Source organism: Pan troglodytes, chromosome 11 (genome assembly GCF_028858775.2).
Source record: "Pan troglodytes isolate AG18354 chromosome 11, NHGRI_mPanTro3-v2.0_pri, whole genome shotgun sequence".
Classification (NCBI taxonomy): Eukaryota; Metazoa; Chordata; class Mammalia; order Primates; family Hominidae; genus Pan; species Pan troglodytes.
In genome coordinates, this window is record NC_072409.2 from 46,180,543 (window position 1) to 46,205,770 (window position 25,228).

General features: G+C 41.6%; 1 protein-coding gene across 6 annotated transcripts in view; it reads left to right on the forward strand.

Moving 5' to 3' along the window:
- IARS1 (isoleucyl-tRNA synthetase 1) overlaps positions 1–25,228 on the forward strand; it is an 83,558-nt gene that overhangs the window by 43,346 nt on the left and 14,984 nt on the right. For 4 of the 6 annotated variants that reach the window (XM_024345740.3, XM_016961133.4, XM_063788518.1 and 1 more), the window contains 8 exons: positions 157–259; positions 505–588; positions 2,902–3,076; positions 5,374–5,486; positions 7,136–7,231; positions 8,117–8,293; positions 9,494–9,599; positions 21,347–21,472. In XM_024345740.3, the coding sequence (XP_024201508.1) occupies positions 157–259; positions 505–588; positions 2,902–3,076; positions 5,374–5,486; positions 7,136–7,231; positions 8,117–8,293; positions 9,494–9,599; positions 21,347–21,472 (980 nt within the window). Of the gene's footprint in view, positions 1–156; positions 260–504; positions 589–2,901; positions 3,077–5,373; positions 5,487–7,135; positions 7,232–8,116; positions 8,294–9,493; positions 9,600–9,764; positions 9,815–21,346; positions 21,473–25,228 lie in introns of all 6 variants that reach the window. The other 2 variants (XR_010148925.1, XR_010148926.1) reach the window with 1 other exon arrangement.

A 25,228-nucleotide genomic window follows, 5' to 3' on the forward strand; every position in this document is an offset into this window, starting at 1 on the left:
GTGGTAGGCACTGCGCTGCCCTTCCCCAGTGCTTCACCAGGAGGGCCTAGCCACACTTCTCTAGCCTGACCCTCTTCCTCGCTTATGCATGCCTAGTGCCTTCAATTTTCTCCTCTTAAATCTAAACTCTTTCATATTCCTACCTCTACCACTCAGAGAAGAATTGATTGACAAGAAAACAGAGAGTGCAGTATCTCAGATGCAGTCTGTGATTGAACTTGGAAGAGTGATCAGAGACCGAAAAACTATTCCCATAAAGGTTTGAAATTTTACTTCTATTTTACATGGCACAGACCTAAATTAATTAAGTGTTTGGAATGCTTTTTTAATATAGAGAGCTTCCACCAATGGCCTTTTTCCTTTTCTGCAGTGAGGGTGTGAATGACTTAGTACTAGTCCAGCCTGACTAGAGCTTGAGATTCAAATAAACATTTAATATTCCATTTTTCTGCAGTTTTAGAGGACTGGCTGCTGAGTCAACTTTCCCCTCCCTTTTCCTCCTAGTATCCTTTGAAAGAAATTGTGGTTATCCATCAAGATCCAGAAGCTCTTAAAGATATCAAGTCTTTGGAGAAGTATATCATTGAGGTAAGGTAGATGATTTGTCTGTTTTTGGTACAGATAGACTTAGAACATTATTTTGATGAATAATCCTCAAAGTACATACTGACTCTATAATTTATTTTTATTAGTATAGTCATAACAAATGTAATAATCCATATTTTACACTGTGCTTGGAATCAACATAAATTTGTTGTAATTCTTTTAAAAATATTTCAAGATCAATGAATTTCTTTACCTATCATCTATCATCTTCATTCACTTCCCTGAAGTTCTGTTCTTTTCTGTTCTGTCCTTTCCTTTTCCTTTTCCCTTACTTTACTTTTCTTTCTTTTCTTTCGACAGAGTCTCTCACTCTGTCATCCAGGCTAGAGTGCAGTAGTGCCTTACCACAACCTCCACCTCCTGGGTTCAAGCGATTCTCCTGTCTCAGCCTCCCGAGTAGCTGAGATTACAGGCGCCCGCCACCACGCCCAGCTAACTTTTGTATTTTTAGCAGAGAATGGGGTTTCATCATGTTGGCCAGGTTGGTCTCAAACTCCTGACCTCAAGTGATCTGCCCGCCTCGGCCTCCCAAAGTGCTAGGATTACAGGCATAAGCCACTGTGCCTGGCCTTCTGAAGTACTTTTTGATAACTACCAAAGAAACTTTGTTCCTCCAAATTATGCAAGTGACAAGTACCCTCGCATGTAAAAAGTCGAAGCAATAGCATAGGGAGCCTCTCTCCACCCCATTTCTCCCTGGAGTCTCACTTCCTGGCTGCTTCATAATTTATTTAATTACTGTCCCGTTGTTTGACATTTAGGTTTCTGATTACAAACAAAAGCTTTGTGTGTACATATATGCATATATCAGTGTATGGATATTGGATAGATTCCAGAAGTGGAGTTTTGGGGTCAAAGTTTATAGTGTCAGTTGTCTTCCTAAACATTTTTATTCCATGATATTTTAAAACATCTTTATTCCATGATGTTTTAAAAACGCATATGTTTTACCTCATCTTCTTTGTGATGATAGAAAACAAATATTTTTAAAAATTTCATTGTTTATTCTTTTCACAGGTGATATTTAAAATCATTATTATAGAAAATGTTAATTTCTATATTTGGTTTTCAGTTGCTTGAAAGTTGCAGAGAAATATTAGAAACCAAAAGTTAGATTTTAAATTCTGACATTAGTACCTGTGACTATGCATAAAATAGAATTTTTTTTTTTTTTTTTTTTTTTTTTTTTTTTTTGTGACAGGGTCTCGCTCTGTCACCCAGGCTGGAGTGCAGTGATGTGATCTTGGCTCACTACAGCCTCCATCTCCTGGGCTCGGGCAATCCTCCCACCTTAGCCTCCCAAGTGGCAGAGATTAGGCATAGTAGTACAGGCTTTTGTAGAGATGGGGTTTCGCCATGTTGCCCGGGCTGGTCTCTAACTCCTGAGCTCAAGTGATCCTCCCACCTCGATCTCCCGAAGTGCTAGGATTACAAGTTTGCGCCACCACACCCAGCTGAAAAATTTTGAAATTAACTCCTTCACTTAAAATGAGATTAATTAATGTAGCTAAATATAATGGCAAAACTAAACATTCCGTATTATTTGCTTCAAGCTGTTCTCATTTTCCCATCCACTACTGTGCCATCACCATCCCTGCCACATCAGTAATCCTCAGTAGCATGACTGAAGCATGAAGTGTTCTGTTTAACTGATCTTCTGCTTAGTTAATAGTTAACCTTGTGGTACTCTGCAATTGCTTGCACAAAGGTTACCTCTGAGGGATGAGGTTTATATTTCTGGGTCTGGAGTTCTTTTTCTGTTATGCTCAACTGTCTTGATAGATCTTCATAACAAGCATTTTCTTCTTACCATACAAATCACTGGTTTTTAAGCATATTTATAGAATGGTACAACTATCACCATAGTTTTAGAACATTTTCCTCATCCCAGAAAGAAAGCCAGTATTCATTAGCATTCACACACCATTTTCCCCTCAATATCTGATCATTTCCTGGCATCCACGAACCTATTTGCTATCTCTGGATTTGCCTTCTCTGGACATTTCATATAAGTGGAATCATACAATTTGTAATCTTTATGTCTGGTGTGTTTCACCTAGCATAATGTCTCACATTAATTTATGTTGTAGCACATATGAGTGCTTCGGTCCTTCATATTGCCAAATACTCTATTGCATGTGTATGCTGCATTTTGTTTATCCATTCACAGTTGATGGACACTTGAGGTGTTCTTGCTTTCTGGCAGTTAGGAATAATGCTGCTGTGGACCTACATTTTTGTGTGAACATATGTTTTCATTTCTCATTTTTGTTTCCTCTTGTGCATTAACTGTAGGAACTCAATGTTCGAAAAGTTACACTGTCTACAGATAAAAACAAGTATGGCATTCGGCTAAGGGCAGAACCAGATCACATGGTCCTGGGGAAGCGTCTGAAGGGAGCCTTTAAGGCAGTGATGACGTCCATCAAGCAGTTGAGCAGTGAGGAGCTGGAGCAGTTCCAGAAGACTGGTAGGTGTCTACACAGACAAGGGCACCATTTATGTCCTCAGTCTGAGGGATACTTTTTAGGCTACTGTTTGAGTTTTAATATCACATCCTTTCCTTTCCTGTCCTGTCATGTCCCGTCGTGTCCTGTCCTTTCCTTTCCTTTCCTTACTCTCTTCTCTTTTCTCTCTTCTCTCTTCTCTTCTCTTTTCTTGACAGAATCTCGCTCTGTCATCCATCCTGGAGCGCAGTGGCGCGATCTTGGCTCACTGCAACCTCTGCCTCCCAGGTTCAAGTGATTCTCCTACCTCAGCCTCCCAAGTAGCTGGGATTACAGGCATGTAGTACCATGCCTGGCTAATTTTTGTATTTTTGGTAGAAACAGGGTTTCACCATGTTGGCCAGGCTGGTCTCTAACTCCTGACCTCAGGTGATCCACCCGCCTTCGGTCCCCCAAATTGCTGGGATTACAGGTGTGTGCCACTGCACCGGTCCATCCTTTTCTTAAGTAAAATTTTTTTTTCCTATTGATAAAAATGTTTATTATAAATAATTCTTACAGTTTAGAAAGAAAATAGCTGGGCACAGTGGCTCACATCTGTAATCCCAGCATTTTGGGAGGCCCAGATGGATAGATCACTTGAGATCACTACAGGCACATACTACCACACTTAGCCAGATGTGGTGGTATGTGCCTGCCATCCCAGTTACTCTGGAGGCTGAGGTGGGAGGATCCCTGGAGCCTAGGGTGATTTTGTCCTTACTTTCATGGTGCTTGCTGACATTGAAGATTTGGGAAAATAATTATGGTTTTGATAAGTGTTATAAAGGGAAGGTGTAGGGTAACATAAAAACATGTGGGGGTACCTAACCAAATGATGGGATTAGGAAAGGGAAATCAGCCCCATCTTGCCACCCCTATACAGAGCATTTCAGGGTGCCCAGAAATTTGCAGCTCTGCCATGATTAGAATCATACGTGGTCTGAGTGTGGCTGTCTGACATCCTGTAACTATCCTGGGGCACAAGCTGTTTATTGTTACGGCTTCCTCTGAAGTTGAAAATCATAAGCTAGGAGATGTCTTGAGAAGAGAGATTTGAGGATTCATAAATCAGATGGGGGAACTGTCCCTAAGATTCTCCAAATATTTAGATAGAATTAATAAAACATAAGACATTAGCAGCTAAACCTCAAGTTATTACTAATTACTAGTCAACTCAAAATATTAAAATAACAAAGTGTTACAAGCCTTCAAGCCACAAATCTAAATTGTTCACCAGATAGCCAAAGCATCAAAAATTCCTGAGATGGCTGGGGGTGGTGACTCACGCCTGTAATCCCAGCACTTTGGGAGGCCGAGGCGGGCAGATCACGAAATCAGGAGATTGAGACTGTCCTGGCTAACACGGTGAAACCCCGTCTCTGCTAAAAACACACACACACACACAAAATTAGCCAGGTGTGGTGGCAGGCGCCTGTAGTTCCAGCTACTCAGGAGACTGAGGCCGGGGAATGGCGTGAACCCAGGAGGCAGAGCTTGCAGTGAGCCGAGATCCTGCCACTGCACTGCAGCCTGGGTGACAAAGCGAGACTCTGCCTCAAAAAAAAAAAAAAAAAAAAAAAATTCCTGGGCTAAACCTTATTTGAAATTGAAAGCCTAGTTTCTGAGTGTACTGTTCTGCACTGATGGAAAACAAGATCATCTTCAGAACACAGAGACAAAGTAAACATAAAAATGACACCCGGGTGCTCAGAGCCCAAGAAGGTCATCATCAGTGACAACAGTGGGCCTCCCTATCAGCGGGGGTGTTATCATCAGCAGCTGTGCACATTTCTGCCTCCCCTGAACAGGCATGATGCTCAGTACTACACACTGCCCGTCTCATTTTAGCCTCACCACACCTTGCTCAGCAGGTAGCAGAACACCATGTCATACAACCAGCAAATAGTGGACCTAAGTTCACTTTCTCTTTAAAGACTGTATTTTCTTCATGACATCCTGCTGCTCTGTGTTTATGGTGAGCATTTGTTGCCTCTTGGTGCCTTCCCTTAGCTTTGTCATGTTTTTGGACCTGAGAGTTTATATAAAACAGTAGATACTGGTGATGACTTAACTGTCTTCAAGGTAGCATAGTGTAATCTAAAGAAAGTTTGTCATGTCTTGGCTACAACCATGACATGAGTCAGAGGGAAATGATCTCTTGAAGCCTCTGTGGCTTTGTTATTGTGAAATTTTAATCAAGAAGGGGCATAATACACGGGTAGTGGGGCAGCTTGAAGAGGAGGGGAAGCTGATTAACAGTGTAGCTGCTTCTCCATAGGGACCATTGTTGTGGAAGGCCATGAATTGCACGATGAAGACATCCGCCTCATGTACACCTTTGATCAGGCCACAGGTGGGACTGCGCAATTTGAAGCACACTCAGATGCTCAGGTATTTTTCTGTTTCCTAGAACATTTCTTTACCAAGAGATGAGAGCATAAGAGGAGAAAGTATTTGCCTATGCCTTTCCTGATAATGTTGACAGCTTGTCTCAGGGTAAAATAAACCAGTTACTTGGTTTAGATTGGCTTTATTAAACTAATATATTATTATGCCCTTAACATATGCATTTGTTTAGTGAATACATAAGTAAGCATTTTGTGATTTCTACATGTCAGTAATTGTCCCAAGTGTGGGGTTGCACAAAAATGAACCCTTCAAGGAATGAGTCAGTCAAAGACACCTGAAATTAAGCCAGTTCTTAGTATTCTACCTGATAAGATATCTGGTAGAAATAAGTACACAGAGGGCTCCTATCCAAAAATAGGTGTAGGGTGAAAAGTGGTCAGGGAACACTCTTTTAAGAGAATATACGAACTGTTTTAGATTCCAGGATCAATATTTTTTGCCATGTTGGAGAAGAGACTATCTCTTTGCAGTCCTGACCAGACATCCCCAGTCAGCATAGTTGTAAGATCTTGCATGTGGGTTTGGGGATATTGCAGGGGTCCCTCTGTGCTTAGCATACCATGTGCAGGGGAAGGTAGAGCAGCACCTCCATGAAAGGAAGGTCAACCTCCTCAGTCCTTTACCCAGGCGCTTAAGTTAGATGTGTACAGAACTCTACGTGGGAAGACAGTGGCAAGGAGTCGGAGGTATCGTAGCTGGGAAAGAAGGCAGGGAGGAGGTTTCTAAACACTGACAGTGGACAGTTCTTCCTCATTACAGCAGATGTTAGGGGCCTGAAAAGTTGTCCACCTTACAAAAGTGTCATCATGTGATGCTTCTGAGTTTCTTGACATGGCTTACATGTTGTAGTGGCCCTGCACTGACTGGAATTTTGAGTTTATCATCCATTTCACTACCTCTGATGCCTTTGTGAAGTGAGTCATTTCTTAACTTCTCTGTTTACTCAAAGGTAAATGAGATGATGTCTAATGTACAAGTCTTTTGTTGAGTATATTTTACTCTGCAACATGCTGTGTAACAGAAGCGATAGTGTCATTATTGCTACATCATAATCAGCAACCTTCAGAATAGATGAGATAGAAACATTAACCTTAGCAAAAATATGGCAGCTTAAGTCACAGAAAGTTTTGTGGTCCATTGTAGAATTTGTCTTGAGTCGTTCTGACAAACCTGAAGATCACAGGGGTCATGGTATAGGAAAGTCACTTGGAGTTGACTGCGCTGAGGCCGTTGATCCACTTGTTGTGGCCTGAAAAGCTGTGCTGCTCCAAGGGCTTCATGATTATTGATCTTACTTATTAGAAGAGTTGATATTATTTCTTAGATGGCCAAAAAGCAGAGTCATGTGAGGGACTCTGATAAGAGGTGGTCCCAGGGCATCTCCTGTGAGCAGCACCCTACAAAAAAACAAGAAACAAAAACCTGCACACCTTTCTCCAGAGACAGAGGACTAGCTGATTATGAAGAAGTACCTGAATGATAAACTAGATTAATTTTATTGCTTTTGCTCATTTGTGTGAAAAAATAGTGCTGCATTATAGACTCTCCAGATTTAAATAACATTTTGCTGAGTTGGGAAGAAGTGTTTCTCCTTATTTGATTGTCATGGTGTGCACTGTTCATTCCCACAGGCTTTGGTCCTCTTAGATGTCACTCCTGACCAGTCAATGGTAGATGAAGGAATGGCTCGGGAAGTCATCAATCGCATACAGAAACTTCGCAAAAAGGTTAGTTTGTCAGTTAAGAATAAGCTACTGTTTTGGCTTTTTGTTTGTTTTGGTTGTTGGGAGAAGATAGGAGAGGCAGGTAATATAAACCATAGTGATCAATGCATAACAATCACTAATCCATAGTCCATTTGGAATGTATTCTGCAGAAAAGTCACTCCTCTTCCTCTCCCCACGTGTTCACTCCCAAGTCGTAGCTTTCAGCCAGCCTGTGCCTTTTCCCATCCTTTTTTTTAGCTCCGTTGGGCTTCTACAGAATATCCCCTGTGACTGGAGCAGAAGGTAATCAGAGCTGATAGTGTCTTTGCAGAAGGGCAGAGGTGCAGTCAGCATAGACAGGCTTCTAGCTTAGGGGAGATTCCCGGATTTGGACAGAGTTGGGTAGTTTTTCCTTATTAGAGAGCTGAGGAATATGCAGGGAGCTCATCCTGGAGCGCAGAGGGGCTGCAAAGCCCCTGCTAGTGAGAGAATCAGGAATTTCTTGCCCTGTAGAGGGCAGTGACAGCTACCATACATCTTTCTTCCCAGACGGTTCAAGGTCTGAGGAGGCTGTTCCAGCAGATAAGTGGGTGCTTGTGACCTCTGAATCAGTTCAGAGCTTTGTAAGTGGGTTCTAAGTAATTTCTTGGTTTCAACATTCATGAGGTACTGATTGTTCTAGGAAAAGAAACATGCCCTATCCCCCAAAGAGTGGTGAAAAGGACACAAAGTTAATCATGTACTGAGTGCAGTTAGTCTTACGGATCACCCAGCAGGGAGGGAAGGGTGACTGCCCTTCTGTGATGATTCAGCATGGGATCCGTAGCCCTTGTTCAACAGTACCTTCCTTCAGTTCTGATTAATAGAATGTACTTCCCTTTTAAATTTTTCTGTGTGTGTTTTCAGTGCAATCTGGTTCCAACTGATGAAATCACAGTGTACTATAAAGCAAAGTCTGAAGGAACATATCTGAATAGTGTTATTGAAAGCCACACAGAGTTCATATTTACCACCATAAAGGCTCCCTTGAAACCATATCCAGTTTCTCCATCGGATAAAGTCCTTATTCAAGAAAAAACACAGGTGAGTCCTGAGTTCCACTGAACTACTACTAAAGGGTTTCAGATTAGGTTTGACTTTGTGTACTCACGTGTTGATATTCTGTCCCACAGTAGAGATCGGCACAGCACTCTGTCTTGAAGTATTGCTCTGGACAGTAGTGGGTAGAGTCAGAGAGTGGAAGCCCAGAAAAGATGGAGCAGGGAGGGAAGATGGAACTGTTTTCACAACAGTTCTCTTGAGGAAGGTAGCCAGGAGGGTACATGAGCTTTGCCCGGAAATAAAATGGCCTGTTTTTTCTAAAACTAGAAAAGGCAGTGTGTGGATTTTGGTAATTATCATTAAAAGTAAATAGCAATTGGCTTGAAAAACATTTAACTCTTCTGGTAGTGGGTTCTCCATAAAAGTACAGTACAAAAAAAAGAAAGATTACAATAGCATTTCTGTTGTTATCTAGGAATTTTAGATATACTTATGAAAGTATGATATTAAGGTAGGGAAGATATTGGCTTATAACTTAGAAGTAGATCATTTAGACTGGGCACAGTGGCTCACACCTGTAATCCCGGCACTTTGGGAGGCCAAGGCGAGCAGATCGCTTGAGGTCAAGAGTGCGAGACCAGCCTGGGCTGGTGAAACCCCATCTCTACTAAAAATACGAAAATTAGCTGGGCATGGTGGTACACGCCTGTAATCCCAGCTACTCGGGAGGCTGAGGCAGAAGAATCACTTGAACACAGGAGGTGGAGGTTGCAGTGAGCCGAGATCGCATCACTGCACTCCATCCTGGGCGACAGAGCAAGACCCTGTCTCAAAAAAAAAAAAAAAAAGAAGTTGATCATTTAAAATATACCTCAGTCACTTGCTTAATCATTTTCTCCAGTCTCATTCTATGAGACAAGTAGGACAAGACAAGGAGGGGCTGATGCTGGCTGTTTATTTTTTCAGTGAGGCGAGTTGCATTGTAGTTTCATTTTGTATTTTGCATATTGTGTAATTATTTGACTTTTTTTAAGTGAGCATATATTTTTAAGAAACCAGGATAAGAAGAGAAGAAAAATGGGATATAAATTGTAGCTTTTGATACTTTGAGTAATGAGATTCAATATGTTATCAATTGTGTACAGCTCTTGTTGTTACTGAGAAGTCACTGTGTTACACGATGGTGTGGCACATTGCAGTCAGGTGCCACAGTTACTCAGTCATATGTTCTCATGTGCTCAGTTGAAGGGATCTGAACTGGAAATTACACTCACCAGAGGATCTTCCCTTCCTGGTCCTGCTTGTGCATATGTCAATCTTAACATTTGTGCAAATGGCAGTGAACAAGGTAAGAGTAAATTCCATGATTTGTGTGACTTTTTTTTTAGTTATACTTATGGATGTGAAAAAACAACCAAAAAAACTTATGGATGTTTTTAAGAGAATTGGAAGAATTATTTAATCATGTTTAATAGATAACTTTTTCTTCTTGTCATCAAAATGAATTCACTAGGCGAGATGCAGTGGATCATTCCTGAAATCCTACCGCTTTTGGAAGCCAAGGTGAGAGGATTGCTTGAGGCCAAGAGTTCAAGACCAACCTTGCCAACATAATAAGATCCTGCCTCAATTAAAAAAAAAAAAAAAAGGGGCCAGGCATGGTAGCTCACACCTGTAATCCCAGCACTTTGGAAGGCGGAGGCTGGTGGATTACTTGAGGTCAGGAGTTCAAGACCTGATAAACATGGTGAAACCCTGTCTCTACTAAAAATACAAAAATTAGCCAGGCATGGTGGCAGGTACCTATAATCCCAGCTACTCAGGAGGCTGAGGCATGAGAATTTCTTGAACCTGGGAGGTGGAGGTTGCAGTGAGCTGAGATTGCACCATTGCACTCCAGCCTGGGTGACAAAGCAAGACTGTCTCACCAAAAAAAAAAAAGAAAAGAAAAATGAATCCACTAAAGTAAATGATTGGACTTATGCTTGTGGAAGCATGAAGCAGATACAGTTTTCCCTATTCCTCCTGCTAAATACATCTAAACACCCTGGATATTACATGTAAAAACAAGCATAAGAAGACTCTCAAAAAAGATGTAAGGAAGAAAGCAGACCACCTAAGGACCTTGTAACCAAGTGACCTAAAAGTAGTAAGTTCAGGGTTTTCTTTTCTGCCTCGTATACCCAAACTTGGAACTGAAGAAGCTGGCAACCTGGAAATGTCAAGTACAGACCAAAGAAAGCCTCAACAAAAATTCTGCTCCCTTGACAAAGGATCAAGAGATGGGCAGCCTAGCAAGACAGAAAATTTTGAAACAGTAACTGCTCTACTCTAGCCAGACACCATAGAAAAAACTATGGCCCCACCACCACCCACATTAGCAAAGGCCAAGTGGGGAGCCTGGACTTCACCCTTGCCAAGCTGAAGACCCCTCCCCTGTCACAGGGGACAGGGGAGGAAGTAGGAAGCTGGGACTTTCATCCTAGTTGGGGGCAGTAATGAGCCCCTCTGCCCGGTGGCATCAGTGGAGGCCACATGGAAAGCCTAGATTTCCATCCCTTCTGGGCAGTAACAAGGCATCCCTCCCATTTACAAATGCATGGCAGCAGTGAGGCCACACACCACGAGCAACTCCTCTGTAGTGTCAGTTAAGGTATGCGTGAAACCCAAACAGGATAAACCCAAAAGAATCCACATCTACATATATCATAATCAAACTTTTGAAAACCAAAGACAAAAAAAGTTTTGTGTGCAGTGAAAAAGATATAACACCTAACTTACAGGGGAAGAACAATTCAAATGATATTGGATTTTTCATCAGGAAGTACAGAGGCCAGAAAATGAAAAGGCAGCATTTTTCAAGTGCTGAAAGGTAAGTATTGTCTACCAAGAATTCCATATCAATCAGAAATACCCTTCAGGATGATGGGAAAATAAAGACATTCTCAAGTGAAAGAAAACTAAAAGAATCCGTTCCCAGCAGACCAGTCCTAAAAGAGTAGCTAAAGGATGTTCTTACCACAGAAAGGAAATAATGAAAGAGGGAATCCAGAAACATCAGGAAGGAAAAAAGAAAAATGGAAAATCAAAATGGAGGGTAATTCAATAGACTTTCATTACTCTCATGGGTCCAGCAAGCACTATATCATTGTTCGATGTGGTTCTCTGTGTATATACACTAAGGCCTCAACATCATCAGTGAGTTCTTGGGTCCTGCAACTTTAAGTGAAGTGATGTACTGTGTGCCATGGGAACTTAACTCCTGTGGTAAAGTTGGTTTATTATATAGTACATCATTCTGCTTGAAGTCACAGTTTCCAAGAACCTACCAGCAACATTAAGGATTTACTGAACAAGAAATAATAGTTAAGACAATTACAAAGGAGCAAGGTTTCTACATTTGTCACAAACCGGTAAAATATTGACACCAGTGGACCTTAGGAAGTTATGTTTATGTTAGGTACTACTTGGAGTTACCACTAAGAAAAGACTATACCACAGGATACATATAAAACCCTAGAAAAATAAAAAATGGAACTCTAAAATATGTTTTAAGTAACTGTATTAGTCCGTTTTTCATTGCTATAAAGGAATACCTGAGGCTGGCTAGTTTATAAAGAAGGTTTATTTGGCTCACAGCTCTGCAGGCTGTATGAGAAGCACGGCACAAGCATCTACTTCTGTTGAGGGCCTCAAGAAGCTTTTACTCTGCTTTACAGAAGATGAAGTGGGAGTAAGTGTATCACATGATGAAGAGAGGGAGCAAGATAGAAGCCAGGCTCTTTTAAACAACCAGCTATCGCATGAACGAACAGAGTGAGAACTCGCTCATTACTGCAACAAGGGTACCAAGCCATTCATGAGGGATCGGCACCAGTGACCCAAACACCTCCCACTAAGCCCCACTTTCCCACATTGAGGATCACATTTCAACATGAGAGTTGGAGGAGACAAATATCCAAACTATATCAGTAACCCACAAGAAGCTAGGAGAGAAAATCAGAACAAATATGCCAGGCACAGTGGCTCACGCCTGTAATCCCAACACTGGAAGGCCAAGGCAGGCGGATCACCTGAGGTCAAGAGTTCAAGACCAGCCTGGCCAACATAATGAAACCCCACCTCTACTAAAAATACAAAAATTAGCCAGGCTTGGTGGCGGGCGCCTATAGTCCCAGCTACTCAGGAGGCTGAGACAGGAGAATCGCTTGAACCCGGGAGGCGGAGGTTGCAGTGAGCCAAGATCACGCTCCTATACTCTATACTGGGTGACAGAGCGAGACTCTGTCTCAAAAAAACAAGCAGAACAAATGAAAGATTGGCATATTGTTAAAAACACATTAGCCAAGTATATGCTGTCTATAACAAACTTCTAATATAATGATATAGGTGAGTTGAAAGTAAAAGGGTAGAAAAATATATACTATGCAAACATTAATCAAAAGAAGCAGGAATGGTCATGTTTGTATTAGATGAAACAGACTTCAGAGCAAAGAAAATTACCAGGGGCATTAAATAATGATAGAAGTGTCAGTATACAAAGAAAACAGTGATCCTAAATTTATATGCATCTAACAAAAGAGTTACAAAATACATGAAATAAAAAGATACAGACATTAAAGGAGAAATAGACAAATCTACAACTATAGTTGGAGATTTCAAAGTACCTTTTTCAGTAATCAATAGACCAGTTAGAACACCTCAGCCAAAAATAGCAGAATATAAATTATTTTTGAGCTCTCACAGAACTTTGCTGAGATACATTATAACCTGGGCCATAAAACAAACCTCAGCCAATTAATACAGTTGAAACCAGAGTGTGCTCTCTGACCACAGTAGAATCAAACTATTAATTAGTAATATAATAATGAAAATCTCCACACTCTTAAAAATAAACAACATGCTTTTAAATTATCCATGATTAGAGAAGAAGTCTCAAGAGGAAAAGAAACATAGAACTGAGTGTAAAGGAAAATACGACATCAAAATATGTGGAATGTGGCTAAAGCAGTCCTGAGACGGAAATCTGTTGCACTAAAAACTGAAAGAAAGATGGTTTCAAGTCATAACCTAAGGTCTAAACTCAAGAAACTAGATAGGAAAAAAAGGCAGAATAAATGCAAAGTAAGAAGAAGGAAAAACATAAAAATAAGAGATCAGTGCAATTGAAAACAAAAACGATAGAGAAAATTAATGATACAAAAATCTGGTTCTTACCCAAAAATTCAGCAAAATTAATAAACCTCTAGTGAGACTAATAAAGAAAAAGAAGACACAGTTGCATATCAGGAATAAAAAGAATTATTGATACAGATTGCCAAAATCAAAAACGCAAATACTATGAATAAATCTCCATATGTAAGTTTGACAACTTGGATGCTTGTCGCCCAGGCTGGACAGTGCAGTGATGCCAACTCAGCTCACTGCAACCTCCACCTCCTGGGTTCAAGTGATTCTCATGCCTCAGCCTCCCGAGTAGCTGGGATTCCAGGTGTGCCACACCACGCCTGACGAATTTTTGTATTTTTTTGTAGAGACGGGGTTTCACCCTGTTGGCCAGTCTGGTCTCAAACTCCTGGCCTCAAGTGGTCTGGCCTTCTTTGGCCTCCCAAAATGCTGGGATTACAGGTTTGAGCCACTGTTCCTGGCCTGAAGTGAACCCTGTTTCTAAAAAACACAAACTACTACAACTCACACAATATCAAACAGATAATTTTAATGACCCTATAATTATTAAGGAGATGAATTTGTAATTTAAAATCTCTGAACTAATCTCCAGGCCCAGTTTCACTGGAGAATTCTTACCAGAATTAACACCAGTTGTACACAGACTCTTCCAGAAAATAGAAGAGGAAGGAACATTTCACTCATTTTATGTGGTTATTAACCTGCTACCAAAACCAGATAAAGACAGTATTAACAAAAAAGATAGGCTGGGCACGGTGGCTTATGCCTGTAATCTCAGCACTTTGGGAGGCCAAGGCGGGTGGGTCACCTGAGGTCAGGAGTTGGAGACCAGCCTGGCCAACATGGTGAAACACCATCTCTACTAAAAATACAAAAATTAGCCAAGCCTGGTGGCGGGCGCCTGTAATCTCAGCCTACTCGGGAGGCTGAGGCAGGAGAATTGCTGTAACCTGGGAGGCAGAGGTTGCAGTGAGCCGAGATCGTGCCATTGCACTCCAGCCCAGGCCGACAACAGCGAGACTCTGTCTCAAAAAAGAAAAAAAAAAAGATAGAAAACAGATATTCCACATGAATATAAATGTAAAATTCTTCCCAATAAATTATTAAATAGAATTCAGCTATGTATACAAAGAATTATGCACCATCACCAAGTGGGATTTATTCCAGGGATGCAAGGCTGATTCAATATTTAAAAATCAGTCTAGTCCAGGCGAGGTGGGTCACGCCTGTAATCCCAGCACTTTGGGAGGCTGAGGCGGGTGGATCACAAGTTCAGGAGTTCAAGACCAGCCTGACCAACATGGTGAAACCCTGTCTCTACTAAAAATACAAAAATTAGCCGGGCATGGTGGCGCGTGCCTGTAATCCCAGCTACTCAGGAGAGTGGGATTATTGAGGCAGAAGAATTGCTTGAACCTGGGAGGCAGAGGTTGCAGTGAGCCGAGATCGCACCACTGTGCTCCAGCCTGGGCGACAGAGGGAGACTCCATCTCAAAAAAAAAAAAAAAAAAAAAAATCAATGTAATTATCGTATTGTCAGACTAAAAGATTACATGAGTATAGCAGTTGATTCATAAAAAGCATTTGATCAAATTCAACACCCATTCATGATGAAAATCCTCACAAAAATAGGAAGAGATGAGGCCTTTGTGGACTGGATAATGAGCATTTTGCAAAAATCCTACAGCTACCATTATACCTAATGGGGAAAGCCTGAATTCTTTCTACCTAAAATCAGGAACAAGGCAGTCACAACTCATATTCGACATTGTACTGGAAGTTCTAGCCAGTGGACCATGGCATGACGAGGAAATAAAAGTCATGCAGATAAAGAAAGGAATAAAGCTGACTCTATAGAAAATCATAAGGAACGTACATACAAACACCTGAAAAAATAAGCCAGGCTTGGTGGCTCACGCCTGTAATCCCACTTTGGGAGCTAAGGCAGGCAGATCACCTGAGGTCAGGAGTTCAAGACCAGCCCGGCCAACATGGTGAAACCCTGTCAAAAAAATATAAAGAATTAGGTGTGATGGTGGTCACCTGTACTCCCAGCTACTCAGGAGGCTGAGGCAGGAGAATCACTTGAACCTGGGAAGCGGAGGTTGCAGTGAGCCGAGATCGCGCCATTCTACTGTAGTTTGGGCAACAAGAACGAACTCCATCTCAAAAAAAAAAAAAAAGCTCATATTGCCTGGTTTTAAGATGTGGCCTGGGATCACCATATTGATCTTCCCATGCCAGCTGCTCCCATGATGGTTGTGTGTTTATTTAGACCTGTGATGATGTCTCAGACAGTACATGGTTCCCTGAACTGCTTTGCAACTTCAGTGATGTTGTATGGCATTGAGCTGGTCCATCACTGCCAACATCCTGGCTGTCTCAGGTTACCCTGTAGAAGGAATCGGATGGTCGGTGGTGTGCATCAGTAATGTAAACAAGAACAGTGTTCTTGTACAGAGGGCCAGCAGCATGAGCAGTGATAAGACAGGTAGGGCCTATTTTCCCATCTACCAACTCCAGGACTGGCCATTCCTGGGTCAGTTGACCAGACACCTGGAAAGAAGAGCTCTCAACTCCAAGATTATTTTCTTAGGAATAGCTTTAAATGCAGCCACAGCTTGGTCGTCTGCCTTAATATGATTTGATATGTTTTGCAATTTACTGTCCTGCTGTAAGCGTTCATATTATGAGGGAAAAAACCATACAAATCATCGCTAAATCTGTTATTTTTAAATGTTTGGCCTTTTTCTGTACCCTTTGGATTCAAGCATTAATTGGGTTTCCAAAGTAATTGAATAGAAATCATATTGCTTATAAAAAAGAAAAAAAACTTTTGAGTCACAGGATGTAAGATAAACATACAAAAATGAATTTTATTTCATACTAGCAATCTATACTAGCAATGAACAAGTGGGCAATGAAATTAAAAATGTGGTATCATTTACAGTCACTTAAAAAAAGATGCTAGGCCAGGCGTGGTGGTTCATGCATGTATTCCCAGCATTTTGGGAGGCTTAGGCGGGAGGATTACTTTAGCCTGGGAGTTTGAGACCAGCCTCGGCAACAAAGTGAGACCCCATCTCTACAAGAAATAAAAAAACTAGGCAAGTGTGGTGGTGTTCGCCTTTAGTCCCAGCTACTTGGGAGGCTGAGGTCGGAGGATTGCTTGACCCTAGGAGATGGAGGCTGCAGTGAGCCATGATCATGCCACTACAGCCTGGGCCACACAGTGAGACCTTGTCTCCAAAAAAATATTCAGATGTAAACCTAATAAAACATGTTAGGACTTGTATACTGAAAACTTCAAAATAGTGATGAAAAAAATCAGACAAAATCTAAGTAAGTGGAGAGACATGTGTATGGATTAGAAGATTCAATATAGTAAAAATGTCTCTTCTATCCTGCTGTGGTTTGAGTGTGTCCTCCAAAACTCAGGTTAAAATGTCATTGCCATTGTGACAGCATCATGAATTAGTTAATTACTTCACAAGAGTTATGATAATTCTTACCCAGTCCAATGGTGTGATCTTAACATCAGAAACCTGTACTTGTCAGAGTCCTTTCCATTGCATCTCCTCAAAGATGAAACACTTTAGATTCACTGTTGCTTACAATAGTTTTCAGGAAAGTACCAGAGTAAAACAATTAACTATCGTTGGATGACAAGACTTTAAATGGCCATGGTTAAATATCTAATGAGAGTTCATTATACTAATGTTGCAATTGACAAGGAAGTTTAGTTATTTCTGTGGTATACAGCATTTTAAGGTAACTAGAATTATGACTGATAACATTAGACCAGGTCTATCAGATTTCTAAGAATTTCACACAATTTCTGGAACACATTATTTGTACAAGTTAAAGAAGGTTAAACAACATTTCTTATTTGACAGTGCTTCCCATGCAGATCTAACGTAGTCAAATAAGTCTAACTTGTTTACTGTTTCTCTTCATAATGAAAGAAAATTCTCTTGAGATATTTCAGGGGGCCTCTGGAAGCTCCCAAAGTTAGCTCGAGGTCAGAAAGACTTAAGTTTAGAGTTTGATTTTGGGAAGCTAGTAAAAAATATCAAAGGCTTAAAACACTTGATTAATAGGATTGCAGGTCACTGAAGCTACAGTCACTCATTTAACCAGAGTGATAATTAAAAATATCAAAGGCAAATATAGAAAGCCACACAGTTATAAAAAGACCTGAGCAGTTTTAATAGAGAGGACTCTGTTTCTCTGTTTTCTTTTCTGTAGAGACAATGTCTCACTACACTGCCCAGTCTGGTCTTGAACTCCTGGACTCAAGCAATCCTCCTACCTCAGCCTCCCAAAGTGCTCGTATTATTAAGGCTTATTAATTTGATAATTTATAAATAAATTCATTCAGAACTTACCCAGGTTGACCACACATAAAATTCCTTTTCCAAGATTCCTCTTCCACAAACCTACTACAACTTTCTTATACCCTTCTGTTTTGGATTAAATTCTTCCTTCCTCTTACTGTGAAACAAGTCATTCTACTATAAGGCAAAAGTTAGTCTTTTTCTCTTAACGAACACACATCCTTCATACTTCATAGCTTCACCTTACCAAAACCATGTCTTTTCCTCACATACAGAATCATTTCTCTTATTCTAGTTATAACTGTCACATCAGCATTCTATAGATTGGCAAATCTATGAATCAAATTTGTAGAAACATATGCTTCCTTGTAGTATAATTTATGTTCCACTATTAATGCTTCAGTATTTTATTTGGAAAATATCTACATATCCAATGAATATTCATCATTTAAATTAACAAAACCCCAAGGCTGTAAATTACCAGTGGGGAGCTATTTTTGAGTAGACATAACACAAACAAAGCTAGCTATCATTAAGTTATTTCTCTGTTAGCTACTTTTACAGCATGTGCATGTTCGGCAGTCTTCACAAAAACAAGAATCCTAAAAAGTTTAATAGATGAGATTTTTTGTTTTATTGCTGCACTCGAAAAACGTGAAGTAATGGATACTGGCACCCACTTGCACATTGTTCATAGGTTGAACTCATAGTTGTATAATTATAAATATGTAGTGGAGGTAACATAAACTTATTTGATAATAAATCCTGGTAGGATTTAAAAGTTCTATATCTGCATTATATATTCTTACCCAAGTCACATGAACTTGAAAAGCATGTGTGTTGGTTTCTATATTGCTGAGAGAATACTTAATTTATGTGAAATGCTTATTTTTCTTTAAATCAATTAAATAGAAATCTTTTATGAATTAATTTTTGACCATACCATCTGGAGGTAGAAAAACATCTCATGGCTGGGTGTGGTGGCTCACGCCTGTAATCCTAGCCCTTTTGGAGGCCGATGCAGGCGGATCACCTGAGGTCAGGAGTTCAAGACCAGCCTGACTAACATGGAGTAACTCCATCTCTACTAAAAAAAAAAAAAAAACAAATACAAAATTAGCTGGGCATGGTGGCACATGTCTGTAATCCCAGCTACTCAAGAGGCTGAAGGAGGAGAATCACTTGAACCCGGGAGGTGGAGGTTGCTGTGAGCCAAGATCGTGCCATTGCACTCCAGCCTGGGCAACAAGAGCAAAACTCCGTCTCAAAAAAAAAAAGAAAAAAGAAAAAAATAACACATATACGTAACATACCTACATGCACAGGCATGTATAAGCATACAGATAAGCAGATTTCTTAGCTTTCATTTGAAAACTGTAGCCATGTGCTAGGTACTATAATATAAAACACACTAGTTTATGAAACAATAGCTGGATCAAAAGTATATTCCCAGCAGATGGAATAAATTAAGGTTACTTGCTTAGGTGGCCAAAGTGCTCTACTAGTATTTTTGGAAAAGTCTTAAGATTTTTCATTTAAACATTAAACAAAGAGTTTTAAAGCCTTGACACAAAACACTGTCCTTAAAAGGGAAAAGTGATACATTGAACTAAATGAAAATTTAGGTTTTGCTTTGAACATCCTATAAAAGGATGAAAGACAAGCTACAGACTGGGAGAAAATCTTTATAAAACAACATATTTGACAAAAGACATATCTAGAATACGTAAAGATCTTTTAAATCTCAACAGCAAAGAAAAATCCAGTTAGAAAATGGGGTAGAGATATGAACAGACATTTACCAAAGGGAGTATACAAATGACAGAAATGTCCATGACAATATTTAACGTCATTAGCCGTTAGGAAAATTCAAGTTGAAATCACATTGAGGTCTTAATACACAGCTATCACAATGACTAAAATTGCAAGTAGTGACAGCACCAAATGCTGTATCTCATACATTGCTGGTGAGAATATAGAATGGTATGATCACTCTGGAAAATAGTTCGGCAGTATCAGAAAACTAAATATGTGCTTTCTATAATGACTCGCAGTTGCACTCCTAGGTGTTTATCCCAGAGAACTGAAAATTTGTTCACCACCACATGAATGTATATAGTACTTATATTCATAATAGCACCAAACTATAGACGACCCAGATATTCTTCAGCAGATAAATGGCTAAGCAAACTGGGGTACATATCAATAGAACATTACACAGTAATAAAAAGGAACAACTATCAGCACAGTAACTTATTTTAATCCTTAGAAATTGATGCCAACTGAGGCCAGGCACAGTTGCTCATGCCTGTAATCCCAGCACTTTGGGAGGCCGAGGCAGGCAGATCACCTGAGGTCAGGAGTTTGAGACCAGCCTGGCCAACATGGTGAAACCCCGTCTCTACTGAAAAAATACAAAAATTAGCCAGGCGTGGTGGTGGGTGCTTGTAATCCCAGCTACTTGGGAGGTTGAAACAGGAGAATCTCTTGAATCCAGGAGGCAGAGGTTGCGGTGAGCCGAAATCGCACTACTGCATTCTAGCCTGAGCGACAAAGCTAAACTCCATCTCAAAAAAAAAAAGAAAAGAAAAGAAAAGAAATTGTTGCCAACTAAAAAAAGTCCCAAAAGGTTCCATACTGTATGATTGCATTTACATAACATGTTTTAAATGATAAGATTATAGAAATGGAGACTGTTTGCCAGGGATTAAGGAGGGAATGGGCCTGGGAGGGAATTGGGTATGGATATTAAAAGGCAACACGAGGATTCTCATGGTGGCAGAACTACTCTGTATCTTAATGATGGTGATGGGTACAGGATTTTACAGGAGTGATAAAATTGCATAGAACTAAACATACCCACATGTACACATGCCCCAGTGAGTAAAAGTAAAACTGAGGCAATCTGAATAGGATCAGTGGATTGCATCAATGTCAATATGCTGGTTGTGGTATACACTGTAGTTTTGTAAAATGTCACCATTAGGGGAAACTGGGTAAAGGGCCTGTGGTATCTCACTACGTGCATTTGGCTCTGCAATGAACTCAAAATGTTCAAATATATTAATAAAGTAAATATCCATACATGAATCTAAGGTGCAGAATAAATCAACATCAGGGGTCAGATAGTATTTTTAACCATCGTGACCTGTGGGAATATACATATGGCACAAAATGAAAAATGACAATCATAAATAAGAATCACGAATACAAAGGTTTAAATCTAGAAAAAGACAAGAACAGATTGCCTGGTAGAGTTCTATGCCTGGACCATATCTACCAAGGATTGCCAGAACACATGCCAAGGATGGAGATGTGTGTGTGTGTGTGTGTGTGTGTAGTGTATATATTACATATACACTATATATGTATATATATGTATATATATCCATCCTTGGTATGCTTTTATATGTATATAATAAGCTATATATACACATATATATAGTGTATAGTTGGGGGAAAAGGAAAAAAATTAGGGCTTGAACCCCTTTGTATCCCTTTTCCTCCAAATGTAACATTTTCTTTTTAGTTTTATTTGTCTGATTGAGGTGTTATTTTTGTGGCTTTTTAGGTGGAGTATTGCTTCTGGAAAATCCAAAAGGTGACAATAGGTTGGACCTTTTAAAGCTGAAGAGTGTTGTCACTAGCATTTTTGGTGTGAAAAATACAGAGCTGGCTGTCTTCCATGATGAAACAGGTATGTGGAAAGTGAGAGGAGCCTACGTCCTTTGACTCAAGATGGATTGGTGAAGGTCTTAATTTGCTGTCAGTTGTACTATACAACTTTTGCATTTTTCCTAACTCTTTTGAGTCAGGGCCCAACTCGTCAGCAGTGCCTGCCTGCAGTGTCTATTCATGCCTCCTCATTGTGTCATGTGACTGAAAACCCTGGGCTTAATGGATCTAATCTTTCCCTCTCACCTGTTAGCTAGCTGGTGGACTTCAGGCTTCAGAGTCCTCCGTTGTGAGGTGGTTTTTGTTTTTGAGACAGGGTCTCACTCTGTCACCCATGCTGGAGTACAGTGATGCAGTCATGGCTCACTGCACCCTCGGCCTCCTGGGCTCAAGTAATCCTCCTGCCTTGACCTCCCAAGTAACTGGGACTACAGGCATGCACCACCATGCTTGGCTAATTTTATTTAATTTTTTTGGAGAGACCAAGTCAGTATATTGCCCAGTCTGGTCTTGAACCCAGGGCCTTAAGCAGTCCCCCTGCCTTGGCCTCCCAAAGTGCCGAGATTCCGGGTGTGAGCTACCACACCCAACCATGAGTTTTAACTTTATTAAACACAATGCCTGGATCTCACTAAGTCTGGATTCTCAATAAAGCAAACCTGAAAAATTTTTAAAGAATTATAGATGCATTCTCCCACTGTTACGTATTGAATTGTGACCTCTGAAAAAAAAAAGATTATGTCCTAACCCCTTGTATCTCTAAATGTGACCTGTGGAAATAGGATTATCGCAGATGTAACTAGTTAGGATGAGGTCATACTGGAGTAGCGTGGGCCCCTAATCCAGTATGACTGTTGTCATTATAAGAAGGTGACCATCGGGCTGGTCTCCAGCTCCTAACCGCGAGTGATCCGCCAGCCTCGGCCTCCCGAGGTGCCGGGATTGCAGACGGAGTCTCGTTCACTCAGTGCTCAATGGTGCCCAGGCTGGAGTGCAGTGGCGTGATCTCGGCTCGCTACAACCTCCATCTCCCAGCCGCCTGCCTTGGCCTCCCAAAGTGCCGAGATTGCAGCCTCTGCCCGGCCGCCACCCCGTCTGGGAAGTGAGGAGCGTCTCTGCCTGGCCGCCCATCGTCTGGGATGTGAGGAGCCCCTCTGCCTGGCTGCCCAGTCTGGAAAGTGAGGAGCATCTCTGCCCGGCCGCCATCCCATCTAGGAAGTGAGGAGCACCTCTTCCCGGCCGCCATCCCATCTAGGAAGTGAGGAGCGTCTCTGCCCGGCCGCCCATCGTCTGAGATGTGGGGAGCGCCTCTGCCCTGCTGCCCCGTCCGGGATGTGAGGAGCGTCTCTGCCCGGCCGCCCCGTCTGAGAAGTGAGGAGACCCTCTGCCTGGCAACCGCCCCGTCTGAGAAGTGAGGAGCCCCTCCGCCCAGCAGCCGCCCCGTCTGAGAAGTGAGGAGCCCCTCCGCCCGGCAGCCACCCCGTCTGGGAAGTGAGGAGCGTCTCCGCCCGGCAGCCACCCCGTCCGGGAGGGAGGTGGGGGGGGTCAGCCCACCGCCCGGCCAGCCGCCCCGTCCGGGAGGTGAGGGGCGCCTCTGTCCGGCCGCCCCTACTGGGAAGTGAGGAGCCCCTCTGCCTGGCCAGCTGCCCCGTCTGGGAGGGAGGTGGGGGGGTCAGCCCCCCGCCCGGCCAGCTGCCCCGTCCGGGAGGTGAGGGGCGCCTCTGCCCGGCCGCCCCTACTGGGAAGTGAGGAGCCCCTCTGCCCGGCCACCACCCCGTCTGGGAGGTGTACCCAACAGCTCATTGAGAACGGGCCATGATGACAATGGCGGTTTTGTGGAATAGAAAGGGGGGAAAGGTGGGGAAAAGATTGAGAAATCGGATGGTTGCCGTGTCTGTGTAGAAAGAGGTAGACATGGGAGACTTTTCATTTTGTTCTGTACTAAGAAAAATTCTTCTGCCTTGGGATCCTGTTGATCTGTGACCTTACCCCCAACCCTGTGCTCTCTGAAACATGTGCTGTGTCCACTCAGGGTTGAATGGATTAAGGGTGGTGCAAGATGTGCTTTGTTAAACAGATGCTTGAAGGCAGCATGCTCGTTAAGAGTCATCGCCACTCCCTAATCTCAAGTACCCAGGGACACAAACACTGCGGAAGGCCGCAGGGTCCTCTGCCTAGGAAAACCAGAGACCTTTGTTCACTTGTTTATCTGCTGACCTTCCCTCCACTATTGTCCTGTGACCCTGCCAAATCCCCCTCTGCGAGAAACACCCAAGAATGATCAATAAAAAAAAAAAAGGTGGCCATGTGAAGACATAGAAACACACGGAGAAAATGCCATGTGGTGACAAAGGCAGAGATTGGAGTTACACACAGCTGCAAGCCAAGAAACAACCAAGATTGCCGGGAGCCTCCAGAAGCTAGGAAGAGGCAAAAAAGGATTCGCCTACAGGTTTCAGAGGGAGCACATCTGCCAACACTTTAATTTTGGACTTCTGACCTCCAGAACTTTGAGACAGTAAATTTATTTTATTTTTATTCCCTAGCCCCCTGCAGTTTATGGGACTTTACTATGGCAGCCTCAGAAAACTAATACTCATTTTATGAATCTGAATGCTCATTTTCAGAAACTTTTAAATAACTTAAAAGAAGAAATGCAAATGGCCAACTAAGGAACAACTGGTGCATCTTAATGGTAATCAGGAACTTGCAAGATAGTACCACAGTGAGGTACTATTAACTGCCACCAGATTGGCAAAAACTAGAAGAATCTGGCAGACTCAAATGTTGTCAGGGATATTGCATAATGGGAACTCTCATTCACTGCTGGATTATGAATTGTTGGAACCACTGGAAAACTGTTTGCTATTGTATCCATTAAAGGTTGGATAGGAGAAGCAAAAGCAATGTGGGAGAAACCAAGTAAAATTCTACAAGAAGGTAGCAAGTTAGAGGTCTGAGAAAAATCTCTAACCAGGTTCCACCAAGGTGGTGGATAAGTCAGTGGAAAGCTGGATCTCTGCCTAAAGTCACGGTAGGATGAGAAGTAGAAACGAGCAAAAACAGGCTAGAGTGCACATCTGTCTGACCTCATCCCACACTGACAGGTGCCTTGCAGAAGAAACTGCTGGTACACTTTTCCAGAGAGTTGCACACATTCCTGGCCTGGAAGTTGGAAGAGCAGAGGCAGGAGCGTGGGCTGCTCACTGTCCCACTTAACCCAACAAGTTGGCAGATTCACAGCAACCTGAGAAAGCCAAGGGCACGGGCCCCATGTTAGCCTGTTTAGCATAATGACTGTTACTAAACTTCTACCTTCTAAATCCTGTGTAGATTTGTCTGTGATCAAGCCATTACCCAGAACCAGGTCAGACAGAGAACCTGGGAAATAGTTTTAGCTTAGCTGCATTGACACAGGATGAAACCACTATAGTTCACCCCATTGTGATCTTGACATCTATACATGGCTCTTTAAATCATATGTAACTTCCAAATAAAGACCCTAGTAGATTAAAAAAAAAAAATCACACTTTTAACTCTTTCTTGTACTGCTTCAAAGATGCTAACTTCATTACCCAAAACGAGATAGAAAGTTACCTTATCCTTCTTTGGGTGATGTTGATTTCTCTTCTAGCTGAGCCATACGTCCCTCTTTTGCTGTTCTTTAACTTCACTGAGGTATAAGGTTAACCCGTTAAAATATTTCATGTTATATGGTAAGGAAATAAGAGAGTGGAAAAATAAGAATTGGCTACTATATTAATATACATAATGCCAC